This window comes from Charadrius vociferus, unplaced genomic scaffold (genome assembly GCF_000708025.1).
Source record: "Charadrius vociferus isolate BGI_N301 unplaced genomic scaffold, ASM70802v2 scaffold436, whole genome shotgun sequence".
Lineage (NCBI taxonomy): Eukaryota > Metazoa > Chordata > Aves > Charadriiformes > Charadriidae > Charadrius > Charadrius vociferus.
The window spans coordinates 1,906,775-1,920,093 of record NW_009649187.1 but is presented as its reverse complement, the minus strand read 5'-3'; the positions used below and the strand labels follow the sequence as shown (position 1 = coordinate 1,920,093).

The following is a 13,319-nucleotide window of genomic DNA, read 5'->3' as shown; positions in this document are numbered from 1 at the left end:
TAGCTAACAATTTCTGTCAAGTGATATAAGAAGTCTGATATATAAGTTTGAGTTGGAAATGTCTGTACCATGGTCTGCTGAGTAAAATTAATATTTTTGTCTAACTGAAAGAAACAATCCTCTTGATCCTTCTCGGTTAAGGAGTGTAACCTTCTGGTATGTATTTATTTCTTTTTAAAGATGAATTCAAAGGACACTCGCTGCTACAGGCTGCAAGAGAATCAGATGTGGCTCGTATAAAGAAACATCTTTCTTTGGAGACAGTGAATTTCAAGCATCCTCAAACACATGAGACAGCATTGGTAATATCTCGAGATTTATTATTTTGAATATATTGTGGTTGACCTAAACGTACTAGGTAATAGTTTAGAACTAAAAATTTTAGCATCAAACAGTGTAATTCAGACCAACCTGGAATATCAAGTGTCTAGTTAAACAAATATCATTGAGTATTTTTTTCTTACGGTTAATGTTAAGACTAATCTGAATCGCCTGTTTAATTTAGGATGTCTAAATGATTTTTTTTCTGTAGAATAGTCTAGTTTTAAGGAACAGTAAGCTACCTATGTTAGCTTTGTTTGTAAAGCTGAAGGTTTCCAGTAATTATTGGAGAGGGAGCTCTGGAAAAGTACCAGAGTAAATCCAACAGACAAGTGAAATCTCCCGAATTAATAAGCTACGTGTTCTGTTGACTTTGCACACAAACAGTTCTTAACTGCCAGCTGACCAGCAAGCAGTAAAACCTGTATACTCCTAGCTAGTTGTTAATGCTACAATTTTTAATGTTCTCAGCACTGTGCTGCTGCATCTCCATATCCTAAGAGAAAACAAGTATGTGAATTGCTGCTGAGGAAAGGAGCCAACATCAATGAAAAAACAAAAGAGTGAGTGGTTACAAATGAATACTCCTAAGTGTTTGTTTAGAAGATTTTGCAAAATACATTTTTGAATTATTGTTTCTTTTTCTTTTTTTTTAAAAAGCTTCTTGACTCCTCTGCATGTGGCATCAGAAAAGGCTCATAATGATGTTGTTGAAGTAGTTGTGAAACATGAAGCTAAGGTATGAGTTACTATTCATACTTTTTGTTGTTGTTGAGGTTTGCCTACTATATAGGTTTTCATACTGTGAGAGTGGACAGCTGAGTAGACTTTTTTTAAAATAGTTCATTTTTGAAGGTTGTAGATTTATATACTTCAGACACAGGCAATCAATCCATCAGCACAGCCCTATACACTGAGGCATCGTTGTTTTGGTCCTATTTTATAAGAAATACAGATGTAGTTCTTCTCACTTATAACTGAAAGCTTGTAGAGTGTTTTATTTGGTGCTTCGTAGCACCAGCAGTAGTAATGAAATGCTTAAGGAAAAAAAATAGTAGGGGATATATTTACAAAAAGTAAGAAGCTAAACTGAACTGTGTAGCAGGTAGACTTTGTGATGTGTGCAGTAAAAATTACAGTGAATGCAAAATGTTAAATCATAACACAGTGTTTAGTTCAAATTTCCACAAAAAGAGAAAGCGGAAAGGAGATAGTCTTTCTGTAATGCTTGACTCCTCGAAACTAGGAGTTGAATCTGTCTCATGGAAATTTGATTACAGCCTGACTGCTGTGAATTTTCCAAAGTAATTATCAAAACCAGAGAACAGTAGGGAATGCAAGTAACTTTGGGGTGCAGAGTTTTAAATTGCTGAACACACCTTGACTGAAACACATAAAGTCCTCACTCTCAAAAACTGCAATAAGCCAATGCAGGTAAAAGCTGTTGTGCATGCTGGCAGTAAGGATTTGTGCTGCCATGAGCACAATAATGGCCTGCTTCTGTATGTGGTAAAATTGCTGTAATGGTTTATGCTGGATTAATCACATGCCTCTAAAAGGGGGCCATTCTTCCTCAGTAAATGTAGTTACAACTTTATGAATGGCTTTTGTTTAAATTTTATCTTTTGAAATGTCATGACCTTTTAGAAATATGCTGAATATGTTCTTTTAATTCAGCTAAGAATACTTGTGAAAGTCTCCCAGTCGGCAATGAAAACAGCTTTAATACTAAGTTTTGATGGTGATATTTCTTGTCTATGTTATTTTTAGGTTAATGCGTTAGATAATCTTGGCCAGACCTCTCTTCATAGAGCAGCGCATTGTGGTCATCTTCAGACATGCAGGTTGCTCTTGAGTTCTGGATGCGATCCTTCCATTGTGTCTCTGCAGGGCTTTACAGCCTTACAAATGGGGACAGAAAGTGTGCAACAGCTACTACAAGGTACAGTTGATTTATTCAAGGTCCACTTCTGAAGTAATGTGGTGCTTCGTTTTACTTGACATTTCAAGTTCTGTCAAGAGGTAATAGTGAACACAAATCCAAAAAAAGTACTTTCTGCAAAAGACAGTACTGAGTAATGGGTTGTGCAGTTCTTATTCCTTAACCACGTGCACAAGGAGAGCACCTACCGTAGGTGTAGTTAACAATATCCTTTACTCTCTGGTATTCAGCTACACAGCTTGTCAGAGATGCTCAGAATATTTAATGGTATAGCCACCTGGAATAATTTTGGAAAAATCCAGATGTAGGGAGGCTCTGGTAAGTAGAAAATGAGTTTCAAAAGCAAAAAATGACTGCTTTGCAATTGTGAGCAGAGGGAACATAGTATGTGGATTTTTCAAGAGTAAGGTTTGGATACTATACACGTAGGTAAGACTTCTTGATATAGTCTAATTCTGAAACGGAAATAAGAATCTTTAGTTTGTTCCACAGTACTTCAAAATGGATAGGTAGCATGTTGCTAAAGGCAACTTTGCAAACACTGTTAGAGCTAATAGCTACAGTTGTAGATAGTAAGAAAAGATAAAACTTGTCTATAATTTTTAACTTTTTTTAAGGGAAATCCTTGAAATACTCAAATGATTTACCGTCTTAACAAATTCCTTCAACTGCATACACTTACCTGTCATGCAACCTCATTTATTTTGCAGAAGGTATCCCATTAGGTAATTCTGATGCAGATCGACAGTTGCTGGAGGCTGCAAAGGCTGGAGATGTGGATACTGTAAAAGTAAGTTTAAACTTGTCTAAAAATAAGAGTGAATCATATCCCAAACTATAATTTCTCAAAACAAGCAATCAAACGGGCCTTCACTGACTGCCTTAGAGTTGTAATCCCTGTCCTAAAACCTTTGTATTGCACAAATATTACGTATGACAAAATGTAACGTTCACCACCTTAGGAAGTTTTTTTTACATAAAAAGCATAAATAGTCACAGGTGTGGATTTGGGAGGAGGTAGTATTTAATTATTATTTTTGTCTTGGGACACAATATGTGAAATGTAAAGGTTTTATATAAAAATAAATGAATAAAAATCCTTTCTTTTTCATGAAAACAATTGTTCAAAATTAGGTGTCTATAACAACATTTTATGGCTAAATTAAGCGTGCCAACACTATATATAGTGACGTATGTTTTGTTTTGGGGATTTCACAGAAACTATGTACTGTTCAAAGTGTGAACTGCAGAGATATTGAAGGACGTCAGTCTACACCACTTCATTTTGCAGCTGGATATAATAGGGTATCCGTTGTCGAATATCTTCTTCAGCACGGAGCTGATGTGCATGCAAAAGATAAGGGGTAAATACTCAAATGTATATTTTCTTGGCAATTGTAATTGGTGATACCTGTTACCTCTTGATTATTGCTAGCAAGTAAGCATCCCATCTTTCTTCAGACATTCAATTATTTTTTATTTTCATGGAAGATTCTGTTAGAATGAAGATGTTCAGAATATCCACAAAAGTATTTTGCAGTACTTGAGACTGAATTTCTCTGGCCCTATGTTTTTACTTCTCTTCACTGCCACTGCTGATTGCATTTTTACCACTGTGGCAGTAGGTATTCCTACTATACTAGACTATTGTGGAAATTTAAAAAAAAAAAAAAAAAAAAAAGGTTTTGTTGTGGTTTGATTGTTGAAGGTGCATTGTGTTTTAAGTTTATATCACTTTGTGAAAAAAGACACAATTTTTAAAGAGAACTTTTCTCTTTTTTTGGTTGTTTCCAGAGGACTCGTCCCTTTACATAACGCTTGCTCATATGGTCACTATGAAGTTGCAGAATTGCTGGTTAAACATGGTGCAGTTGTCAATGTAGCTGACTTATGGAAATTCACTCCCTTGCATGAAGCTGCAGCAAAAGGAAAATACGAGATTTGCAAGCTCCTGTTACAGGTATTGTATATGCTGGAGAGAGATTACCTTTTCTTTCCTTTCTTGTTCAGTCTGAAATGTGATTGGACTTCTTTGAGAAATTGGGTTGTGGTTTCTAAATGGTTGTAGTTAACTATGTTTTCAGTAAAAGGTATACTGTTAGCAATTATGTTGTCCTTTTTCACGCAGTAAATGGAAGGCTCTCTCTGAAGGATTCAAATATGTGCCAGAATATTTGCTTAATAAGGTATAAGATACCTACTGCCCAACGTGTTTATTTTACTTACATACTTATGACCTTTTTTGATGTGCACAGCATGGAGCTGACCCTACAAAGAAAAACAGAGATGGAAATACTCCTCTAGACCTTGTGAAAGATGGTGATACTGATATTCAAGACTTACTTAGAGGAGATGCAGCTCTACTAGATGCTGCAAAGAAAGGTTGTTTGGCTCGAGTAAAAAAGCTGTGTTCACCTGACAATGTCAATTGTCGGGACACACAAGGACGACATTCAACACCACTCCATTTAGCAGGTCAGTGTTTTAATTAACTGGTTTGATCGGGGTTATTAGTTACTGTGGCTGAACTTTCTACATCTAAGCATGTTTAAAGTATACCCTCAAGATAGAGGATTCTGTATTTTCTCTTTAGAAAAAAAGTATTTTATGCATAATAATGTTATGGTTCTCTTCTAAACTGTTTAGTAGCTTTAATTTCCTATCTCTCTAGCCAAAGAGGATCTTTTATTGTTTAGTGACAGAGGTTTTAAAATGAAATACTCTTAAATAGGATGAAGCTGTCTTCACTAATAGATGATACACTGTCTTCACCGTGATTGACATATTAACTTTCAAGTAATTGAAATGAATTGTTATTTCTGTTCAGTCTGTTGAGGATTTTTTAGTATCTTCTATTTATTCTGTCCTTTTGCAACCTTCCAGCTGGTTACAACAATTTGGAGGTAGCAGAGTACCTGTTACAACATGGAGCAGATGTGAATGCGCAGGATAAAGGAGGTTTGATTCCTCTGCATAATGCAGCGTCTTATGGGGTAAATATCTCAAACTTTCTGAGGCTTTATTTATTTAAAAAAAAAGAAGTGATACATCTGATTGACAGCATTGTGAGCCAGTACTCTCTAGAAAGCTTTTGCCATTGAGTTGTAATGTAATCTTATTTGTAAAACACAAAAAAATAATTCAGTCATACTCAGCTCGTTGTGTAGGTGAAGACTCTCTTGAATTTGTAAAGTCATGGTTGGAGTTTACAGAATTCAGTTTTCTGAGCATGAATGCTTAGAAAGCCAACAGCCTGAAAAGTATTCCATAAAATGTGTTTCTTTACCTGTGCCAGTCAAATTTTATCAGCAAGATCTCATTTTCACTTATTTGTCTGGTATTGAGACAGTAATTGTTTTTGTGGACTTCCTGGATCTTTGTACTTGGATCAAGTCTTTAATCAAAACAACTGGAGTATTTTCCAAAACTAGAAGTTCAAATTCAGGCGCTTTTTCCTTCATATTCCCCTGGATTTGGGATTCTGTTGTAGTCTGTTCTTTTTTCGTAAGAGAAGACATCTTAACTTTTTACTCTTATGTTATAGGTGAGGAAGAAAACACCCTGTTTTAATCCTTTTTTTTTTTTAATCATAATTAAAAAGTAATTGTATTCTAAGAAAATTCAGAGTGAAGGTTACAGAGAAGTATCAGTAATAGTTCTAGGTTAGTTTAATGCACTGTGGTGCTGTGGAATTTAACAGGTGTTTTTATTTTCCAGCATGTTGATGTAGCAGCTTTACTTATAAAGTATAACGCATGTGTGAATGCTACGGACAAATGGGCTTTCACACCTCTGCATGAAGCAGCCCAGAAAGGAAGGACGCAGCTTTGTGCCTTGTTACTGGCACACGGGGCTGATCCTACTCTGAAAAACCAGGAAGGACAAACACCGTTGGATCTGGTCACTGTAAGTGATGAGGCTCTTCTTGGGAAGTCTGTACTTACCTGCCCTTTGTGGCACATCAATTAAGAACTACCCTTTAAAAATAAAAAAGTAATATGGCAACTTCTGCAAAATTTAAAATACTGTGGCTTCTCTGGTGTTTATAAGAAAACTCAGTAGAGCCTTTATAACCCTTCTTTATTTTCATGCTCAAGACTTCTTATTTCAGGATGGAGTGGGGAAAAAAAAACCAACCACCAACAAAAGGAATTCATGCTTATAATTTGATGCTTTTAATTTGGTACTTATAGTTTGACTAAAACAAAAATTGTGGCAATAAAATGTAAGCAAACTTGGTAGCAACATAAATTCAGGAAAGTTTATGGCTGTTAAGTGTTTGAGGGGTTTTTTTTAAGTATTATAGTACAGCTCAAAGCTTCAGTCACAGTAACTGTTTTGCTTCATAAATAATGGTTGCCAGTAGAAGCTTTTGTTCGTTTTTCCTAGAAAATGAATTCTGTTTAACTGTCCCTAAAGTTCTTTTAGAAATATTGAAGTCTTTACTTTTTATCGTATTAGAGCTTTTGTTTATAAACATTTCACAGTTTCATGTATGCTGTTGGTACAAAAGGCCATTTGTAAGCTGCATTGTAAAATGCATATTTTTCCAATATGCATTTATTTATTTTGCAGTATACTTAAGAAGTCTGTAATAATGATAATGCTTTCCAGGAAAAAAACATAGTGTAAAAGTGTTCCTCTGTTTTAACAAATTGTTTTCACCTATTTAGGCAGATGATGTCAGCGCATTATTGACAGCAGCAATGCCTCCTTCCGCCTTACCGACTTGCTACAAACCTCAGGTTATAAGTGTGTCTCAGGCTACAGGTTCTACAAGTGATTCCCTGTCTTCTGTTCCATCCAGTCCATCCAGTCTGTCTGCTGCAAGTAGTCTTGACAACTTGTCGGGTAGTTTTTCTGAACTTCCATCTGTTGTTGGTACAAACAATGCAGAAGGAGGTACTGTTCTGGAGAAAAAAGAAGGTGAGGCTTTCTCAGTTAGGAATGAATAACATTTTCTACCATATGGTGAAAAGAATACACAAGTGTGAAGTTTCCCACATACACACACAGCTACTATGACATGTGCAGTGTCCCTATTCCTTATGATGTCGTTAATGAGGAACAGAAGTCCAGGAGTCTTGTAGTATAAGATTTTAGTACTTTCCCCTTATAGAATCTGTAGAATGTTCCTTTTTTGCTGTACAGAACCAAAATGGCGAATTGTGTTTGAAAAGAGAAGCCAAATGAAATTTAGCTCCATACCAAGTAGTGTTTTACTACAAACTTCATGTATTTTCTAAGAGGCTATTCTTAGATCGGATATCTTGTAAAAGTTATTTCTGAACATTTTAGTTCTCAAAATATTTTCTGTTTAAACATGCATTTGTGGTAGCTGGTTAGTTGCTTAGCTCATGGAAGCACAAAGACTGCTTTTGGGAGGGGTAGAAATCTTGGAGTACTAGGGTAAATTAAGTAATGGTTGCCACTGGTTAGTGATACAGATATTTATTCCACATCTTCAGAAGACCAGGAATTTCTGTCTCATTATTGTGAGATCTTTAATTTAAAATACGTGTATGAATGTTCATTTTGAGTTTTTCTTCTTAACCAGTTTCAGGTGTAGATTTTAGCATAAATCAGTTTGTGCGGAACCTTGGCCTTGAACATCTAATTGACATATTTGAGAGAGAACAGGTAAGTAGCTGTATTTATTTCCAGATACTCAGCTTAGAAAGCAAGGGAATAAATACTGACTGTTTAGAATAACATAATGAGACAGATTTAAAATGAGTGAATGTCGAAAGGAGTGTAACTGGATTTTTTAAAAAATGATATATACTATGTATATTAAAATATATGTATATATAAAAAAAGTGGGGGCAATAATGTCTATATCAGTTTGAGAGTGTAGGCATGTTTCCTTTCAGTAGTATAAATGGTGGAGTAAGTAAGAAGTCAGTGTTGATTAGTACTGTCTGGTTTTGTTTCTGTTGGCTTGAATACATCTAGAAAATTGCATTTCTCAATCAGAAATATGATCCTTGAAAGCAATACGAATTACATTATTATAGTTTGTAGCATATTTATTTAGAGACAAAAGTTTGGAGAGAACGGTTGAGTAAAAGTAAAGTACGAGAATAGTACACTAAAGTCTCCAATGCTCATGTTCTTTTCACACTTGCTTTTTACCTCAACTATTACGAGATATATTTTCACTGTCATTGGCAGCTGTTCTAGTCTGTTTATGCTGTTGTACAAAATAATGGTCTTGCTTTTGTTATAGATAACACTGGATGTATTGGTTGAAATGGGACACAAAGAATTGAAGGAAATTGGTATTAATGCTTATGGCCATAGGCATAAAATCATTAAAGGAGTTGAAAGACTCATTTCTGGACAGCAAGGTATATACTTGTTTCAAATTATTACGTAACACTGCCTTTATAGAATCCATTTTTATAAATGCTTTAGATTATGCCAAGTTGTATCTCATTAAAAAGAACTGATAAAACTTGTCCTAGAAAAATGGTACTTCAATTGATGAGGTTGTCTTCTGACTTGAAACTTAAGTGCTTTTATTTGTGCTGTGAATTACTGTGAATCTTTCAGTTCTCTAACATTTTTTTTTCTGTGACCACTATTTTGTGTTTACTTAGATACTAAGTGTAGATCTAGTGCAAAATGATCATAAGCTTTTTGACGTAGGGAGCATTTATCTTTATTGTAGCACTCCGGAGGGCAGAGCGCATTCTCTATTGATGGGTTAGGGAATGTTATGTACTGTTCCATTGGGTTCTGCAAAAGAATAGTGTGTTTGCACACTCAGAAAGGCAGCTGAAATTCTTACATATACTTTCCTTTAAAAATACAGTTGGTGTGCTTTCAGTAAAACAAAATTAACATAATTGCTTTGTCTAACAGCTGCAATTTGTATTGAAGATTATGCTAAAGCCTCTTTAATTGTGCAGCACTATTGATCCCAGCACAATCCTGGGAATAGTATGCTTCATTTAATTATGGCTGTATAAGAGACAAAAAAAACCCACAAGTCTTTTTTTCCTCCTTGTCTCACTGAAACATACTGAAACCTTACTATTGTTTTGCTGTGTTTCACAGAAATGGATAAATTAGTTAGACTTGGTAGGACTTTTTTTCCTTCTTGAGACACCATCTGTGAATTCTTATTCTAAAATCTGCACTCCATAGTAATGGGAGAGTCACTATCCCAAGTTCTAAATTATTGTTTGCTTCCTAAAACAGTATTAACCAACCTTTAAGGTAATCCTTTTCCTAGTAATTAAGTATTAAAGCAAATCTTCATAATTTTCTCATAATTGTCAGATGCTTTTTGACAGATTCATTGAGTATTTTGGATAGAGGTCACTTTTAAGGTATTTCAGCCTCATGTCTGTTTAAGTTCTATGCTTACGCAACCAGTAATGATATACTGGTTTTGCCTCCAAGTAGGACTGATGTATCTTTGAGCATATGTATATCTGTACAGATTTTAATATGTCTGTATATAGACAGAATGTCAACCATCTAAATCCTTCACCGCTCCCACCCCCATTCTTTCTAGACTCTTGCTGTCTTACCGTAAAATGCTTGACATTTTCATTTTTAACATTAACCACAGGCATAAGTACTTAAACTGAATATTTCAACACCTATTAATTTTTTTTCCATGGTGTGCTTTTGGGGCAGGGAGGATTGTTGTCATTCAGTTGTTTTATCAATTTTCTATATCTTGCTGTTGGGCTCTTACACTCAAGTATGTTTGCATTTGTATTTTGGCATCTCTTTATGAACACGGTACAGCCATTGTTTCAAGGTTAGTAGGGCTTTTGTGGAAGAGCTTTATTTTGGTGCTTTCTTGCAAGTTTCTTGTTCCTGAACGCTCTATTCCAGTTCCACACTACTAACGTGAGGTTCCTGACTGTTGATGAATAGCTGATTTCCCTTTTTCCCACATTATTTCTTTCTAGAGAGATTATGACAGACCCAGTATCTAACTCTGCTCACCTGCTAGTTGTCTGGGAAGGCCACGGGCAAAAAGACACCTGATACACACTGTCTTTGTGTTCTTATATCCAGTAATTATGTTCTCATTACTTGCCAGTTGTGATTGAAGTCTGTATGTAAATTGACGATGGATTCTGCATAAAATTTAATATTATTTTTTTTTTGCATATTTTGTATGATAGAGAACTTTCCTTTAAGTACTCAGTATCAGGCTTAGGCCTTTTAGGTTCACAGTCTACCTTAGTTCTTCTGTCAGCTTTTTCTGCATGATCCAGGGGAAAAGTATTCCTACTGAATTAGTACTTCAAGTCAATTCTCTTGTTGGTGATGCCATTGCCATCAGTAGTCATGGACTCTGTACAGGGACAGGTTGCTCACTGGTTCACTGCCTAGGGTTGAAATGAACTCTTAAGTAAGCAACTGTTTACATAGTTTCCCTGTCGTGGACATGAACATACTGAGCTAAGCACAGATAGATGGGTTAGTGCATCTGAAATGTTTATTCTTGTTGAGAGAGTGATTGATCAGTACCACAGATCAATGAAAATGGTTGCTGTTGGTCTGCATCCAGACCCAGCTGCTGTGCTTCTCATGGCATTCATAGTGTGCGCATGGTAACGTATGGGTAAAAGTTATAAACAGAGATGCTGAAAAAGTTTGTTTGAAACTAATGAAATTATTTGAGGGATCACACTTTGACATCTGCAAAAATGTATGTGGCTGATGGTAGGCAATTAAAGTAATTGGTAATCTCTGCCTTCCTTAGTAGCTAACCACTTCATCTTGTAAACTGAGTTTTGAGAAAATGGTTCCTTTAAAAAGAAAAATCTCTTACTGGTTATCATTCCAAATCAGCAGTCTTAAAGCAATTTCTGAAACTGTTGTGTTTTGTAATATTCACAGGACTTAACCCATACTTGACTCTGAATACTTCTGGTAGTGGAACTATTCTCATAGATCTTTCCACTGAAGATAAGGAATTTCAATCAGTAGAAGAAGAGGTATGCCTTCCTTTGTAGTCTCTCAGTATTGTTATTTCTACTAAAGAAGTAGATAAATTAGTATTGCTCGACAGTTTAACAGTGCAGTAAACATTTCTGAGCCTAAGAAAAACTTGTATAAGGATACTTCAGATTTCCAGCTTTGCACCACTTATAATCTGTGCTCATGACATCTGTAATTTTTTCTTACTTATGTTACTAGTGCTTGTAGTATTTTTAAAAGCTCTGCTATGTAGAGAAGCCCTTTGATGTAACATATAAATTCTATACTACCCTGTCTGTTATACACAGCATTAAGTCACTTCCTTCAGAAGTATCATAATCGCACAGAAGAAAATTCTGAAGAAGCAATATTCTAAATAGGTTAATGACAATCTTTATCAATTTGAAAGCTAGACCATGGACTCCTCAAGATACGTTTTTGTTTTAAAAAAATCGTTAAACCTGTTCATGTGCATCCACAAAATCTGGCATTACTTAACATAGTCATTGCCTGAAAATTTCATGTATGATTTTTTTATTTCTCTAAGAAAGAATTGGTTCTTTTGATTATTTGACTGTGTGAAGGATATGTGTTTTGAATGTGTGCTGAAGCAAACTGATCCTCCTTAAAATTCTCATCCTTCAGATGCAGAGTACTGTCCGAGAGCATAGAGATGGAGGACATGCTGGCGGAGTCTTCAATAGATACAACATCTTAAAGGTAGCTGTTACATTTTTATGGTCAATGTTTACAACTTTAAGAGTTTTGACTGAAAATAAAGTGTCCAGAAACTGTTCTGTATGTGTTTGTTGAGTACCATAATGTGATAAGATATGCCATTCTGAGACATGCACAGGAAAAAGATAATCTTCCAGGGAAATTCAAAAAGTAAGATTATATGGAAAAACTGCTTATGAGGTAATAGTCATTAAGAAATTTTATGAGAAATTGACATAGAAGGACCTCACAGAAAACTGCAGAATGTTTGAAGAAAGAGACAGAAGGTTTTATAGGAACAAAAGAAGGTTTCTGTTGAGGTAATGGCAGGGGGGAAAACAGCGAGAAGTGAAAGCAAAACTCTTGAAGCCTGTCAGTAAGAGTACCTATTTTGGCTTGATTTAAAAAAGAAGCTTAAAACACCAGGCAGTAGACTGCTTTAAATAATTCAGTGGAATTTTGGTTTCCATTCTTTTTTTTTCCTGAAGAAATGGTCATTTTCATTAAAATGATAGAGATTGTGATTTGCAAGTTACTACTACTACTAAGTTTTATTGTAAAGTGATGTAACAATTTTCCTGGTAGAATTAATATGCTATATCTACACACATAAGGCTTTGCCAATGTCCATGCATGTCTGCACACCTCTGCAGAGAGGTATGAAATGTCTGCATACGTCTGCAGAGAGTACATAATTTACTTTTTTTTAAAAGCATTCTAGAAGCCTTGATGGGAAGACACTTCCTAATTTACCAGATGATCTTTTTACTAGTGGTTTGGCATCAAGCTATGTTTGGAGTGATATTCCAGTAGATCTGTGACTAAGCCTGCTAAATTTAAACTAAGAAGTAGTGCTCAACAGATGTTTAAAATGAATTGATTCTTAATTAAGCATATAATTATTATTTACTTAAGTTACGCTACAACAATCAACTTCTGCAGGATAAGTTAGAGAATTTGTGTTTCATTTAGTTCTAAGGAAAGTATTCTTGTTTAAGTGGCAGTGTAGCAGCTATAGGTTAAACATCTGTCAAGTAAAGCAAACCGAAGCTTTCAGTTTCAGGGTGGAACTTACATTTTTGACTGTTTCAGATTCAGAAAGTGTGCAACAAAAAACTGTGGGAAAGATACACTCACAGGAGGAAAGAGGTCTCTGAAGAGAATCATAACCATGCTAACGAAAGGATGCTGTTTCATGGTAAGATATTGAAATGCACCTTATGAATTTGTTTCACCATCAACACTCTTTATTGGAGGGTTTCTGCTAGCTCAAATAAAGTCAGTTTTCTCAAATAGGAAATAGGTTCTAGGTTTTGCATTAGTTTTATATGAACAAGTGTATGTATATGTCACAATGAAGACATATAACACACTGCATCTTTCTTCT

The 13,319-nt window shown here is 35.2% G+C and overlaps 1 protein-coding gene across 1 annotated transcript in view; it reads left to right on the top strand.

The window, feature by feature from the left end:
- Positions 1–13,319, top strand: part of TNKS2 (tankyrase, TRF1-interacting ankyrin-related ADP-ribose polymerase 2) — a 24,650-nt gene that overhangs the window by 7,329 nt on the left and 4,002 nt on the right. The window contains exons 8-23 of the mRNA XM_009888800.1: positions 181–302; positions 793–884; positions 982–1,060; positions 2,092–2,263; positions 2,974–3,053; positions 3,482–3,627; positions 4,058–4,223; positions 4,519–4,738; positions 5,147–5,256; positions 5,981–6,169; positions 6,937–7,189; positions 7,821–7,903; positions 8,493–8,613; positions 11,135–11,232; positions 11,861–11,935; positions 13,025–13,130. Coding sequence (XP_009887102.1) covers positions 181–302; positions 793–884; positions 982–1,060; positions 2,092–2,263; positions 2,974–3,053; positions 3,482–3,627; positions 4,058–4,223; positions 4,519–4,738; positions 5,147–5,256; positions 5,981–6,169; positions 6,937–7,189; positions 7,821–7,903; positions 8,493–8,613; positions 11,135–11,232; positions 11,861–11,935; positions 13,025–13,130 — 2,112 coding nt within the window. The remainder of the gene's footprint in view (positions 1–180; positions 303–792; positions 885–981; positions 1,061–2,091; positions 2,264–2,973; positions 3,054–3,481; positions 3,628–4,057; positions 4,224–4,518; positions 4,739–5,146; positions 5,257–5,980; positions 6,170–6,936; positions 7,190–7,820; positions 7,904–8,492; positions 8,614–11,134; positions 11,233–11,860; positions 11,936–13,024; positions 13,131–13,319) is intronic.